The 2633-nt window shown below is 43.7% G+C and overlaps 1 protein-coding gene across 1 annotated transcript; it reads right to left on the bottom strand.

The window, feature by feature from the left end:
- Nucleotides 1-1337: 1337 nt before the first annotated feature.
- On the bottom strand, nucleotides 1338-1770 carry LOC102250329 (metallothionein-1E). Its single transcript, XM_005868940.2, has one exon. It carries the CDS (start codon nucleotides 1685-1687, stop codon nucleotides 1502-1504), a length of 186 nt encoding a protein of 61 aa, XP_005869002.1. The 5' UTR covers nucleotides 1688-1770; the 3' UTR covers nucleotides 1338-1501.
- Nucleotides 1771-2633: the final 863 nt, after the last annotated feature.

Consider the following 2633-nt stretch of genomic DNA (forward strand, 5'->3'; position numbering starts at 1 on the left):
GAAGGAGATTATCCTAAGTAAAGATTATGTAGTTTAAGCAAGATTGTTTGCAGTTAAAGTGATTAACTACCCGCTTGGCACTTACTTAAGGGGTTTTGCAGATTTATTCCCTTCCTTAGTCCTGTTAATCCCTAAATCCAGGGAAAAATCCTCACCTGGGGAAACAACCTTTCTCTGAGAGGTGGTACTGTTTAAAACACATGGCGCTGAGAGGGGGTAGCAAACATACACCATATACACCAGGTCCCTTGAAACATAAGCTGTACAGATGTTTATTCCCTACAGCGACTGTGTCAAGCAGCAAGGGGGGATCAGTTTCCGGTATATTCCCCCATTTTTTAAAAAAAATATATAATATTGATTATTTACAGAGAGGAAGGGAGAAGGATAAAGAGTCAGAAACAGCGATGAGAGAGAAACATCGATCAGCCGCCTCCTGCGCAGTCCCCACTGGGGATGTGCCCGCAACCAAGGTACATGCCCCTGACCAGAATTGAACCTGGGAACCTTCAGTCCACAGGCTGATGCTCTATCCACTGAGCCAAACCAGTCAGGGCAAATTCCCCCATTTTTATTTTTTAAATGACAGCGCATGTAAATCAGTGGCCACCTCTAGGATTGGGTTGTTTAAGACTCGGAACACTTGTTTGTGACTTTGCCAACAGGTCAGTCCCAGGCTTAACCCTATATTGGCTCCCCACAACTCATTTTTTTTGGTAACCAAAACTTTAATCCCAAGGATTCTCACAAAACATTACAAATGACAGCATGGAAAAATATTTTGCACAATAACTCAAAGTTCAGCTCTATAATGTACCCTTAAACTGGCAGGACACTGTTATCTTTAATAGTCTCAAACTTCCAAGTGAAGAATGTTACCAATAGTCATGTATTCATATATAGCAATCACTTAAATTTATGACCGAAAGCAAAGGTAAACTAACTTTCTTAAAACTTCTTAGATTCTACACTAACTGGACATCTGCTCAATGTAAAGACTACTTGGATTTTTTTAAACCTCTCATCTAGTTTAAGGGTGCAGCTTTAATTTTTAGCTGCTGGCTTGTGTTCACCGCAGCTTTTGAAGACTGCTTGTCCAACTACAGCTACATATTAGGTCACAGATTTGGAAAGTCTTACATCCAATTTTGCCAGTTTTGTTTCCACAATATTCCACATCACACTTTAGCTGGGCAGAAGTTAAGAGGTTTATTATCAGTCTACGCAAGACTGAAGTTCAAAGCAAATTCAATTTTGCTTAAGAGAACATTGTAAGGTAACAATTCTTGATATTACATGCCTCATATGATCCATTTCAAACCATAGAGAATTCCATCTTTTTTTTTTTTTTTTGAGTCTCGAAACGTTTATTGTCATCCAAATATTTCATACAAAAAGGGACATAGCAACTGGGTCAGGGTTTAAAAAAAAAATCCAAAAATGCAGGTTTGTAGACATTTCTCTTTTTACATCCGGGAGCGGGCTCTCCCCGCGTCACGCATCACGCACAGCAGCTGCACTTGTTGGAGGCTCCCTTGCAGACGCAGCCCTGGGCGCACTTAGCACAGCCCACGGGGCAGCAGGTGCAGCAGCTCTTCTTGCAGGAGGTGCATTTGCACTCTTTGCATTTGCAGGAGCCAGCACAGGTGCAGGAGCCACCAGTGGCGCAGGAGCAGTTGGGGTCCATTTCGATCAGCGGTGAGACTTGAGATCCAAAGCGAGAGAAGAAAGGGTACTCGTTCTGGTCCAATGCGTGGTCGAGAATTACATCTTTATGTGTCACTTTTCCAAACAAACAAATGTGAACAACTAAAACATCTTAAAAATGCACCAAGCTGCCCTAGCTAGTTTGGCTTAGTGGATAGAGCGTTGGCCTTTGGATTGAAAGGTCCCAGGTTCGATTCCAGTCAAGGGCATGTAACTTGGTTACGGGCACATCTCCAGTGGGAGGTGGGCAGGAGGCAGCTGATCGATGTTTCTCTCTCTCTCTCTCTCCTTCCCTTCCTCTCTGTAAAAAATCAATAAAATATATATTTTTTAAAATGCACCAAGCTTATGAAGTCTCAAACAACACTTGAATTTTCTGTACATACTCCTGTCAAATGAAGCTATATTTCCTGTACACCACTCATCTTGCAAACTGGTCTTCTATTTTTTCCTTTTTGACCTAGATCGGCTCCGAGACCTAGAGAAGGATCGAGACGGCTTATGATTTCTCTGCCGGGACAGTGATCTCTCTCTTCTCCTATCTCTGCAAAGGGATCTGCTCCGGCTACGGGAGAAGCTTCAGCGACTTGGAGATCTGCGGCAAGGTGGAGGACTCCTTCGACGATAATCATCTCCAGGGCGATGATCCCAAGAGGGAGGCGGGCCTCGATTTCGACTTCTCTTTTCACCATTGGACAGTTCCACTCTTACTCGGCAGCCACATAGTGATCTCCCATCTAGCTCTCGGACAGCATCGGCTGCATCTCGGGGATCTTCAAACTCCACGAAAGCAAAGCTGGGAGGGTTTCTAGCAACCCACACACTTCTGAGTGGCCCATAATAGCCAAAAGCCCGTTCCAATTCTCTCTTGTCACAGTTGTCCCCAAGATTTCCCACATAAACCTTACAATCCAATGGACAGGAAT

The sequence above is a fragment of the Myotis brandtii genome, unplaced genomic scaffold, assembly GCF_000412655.1.
Source record: "Myotis brandtii unplaced genomic scaffold, ASM41265v1 scaffold280, whole genome shotgun sequence".
Lineage (NCBI taxonomy): Eukaryota > Metazoa > Chordata > Mammalia > Chiroptera > Vespertilionidae > Myotis > Myotis brandtii.

Coding starts and splice junctions, on each gene's coding strand:
- LOC102250329 (XM_005868940.2), bottom strand. CDS start 1,687: ATGGACCCCAACTGCTCCTGCGCCACTGGTGGCTCCTGCACCTGTGCT.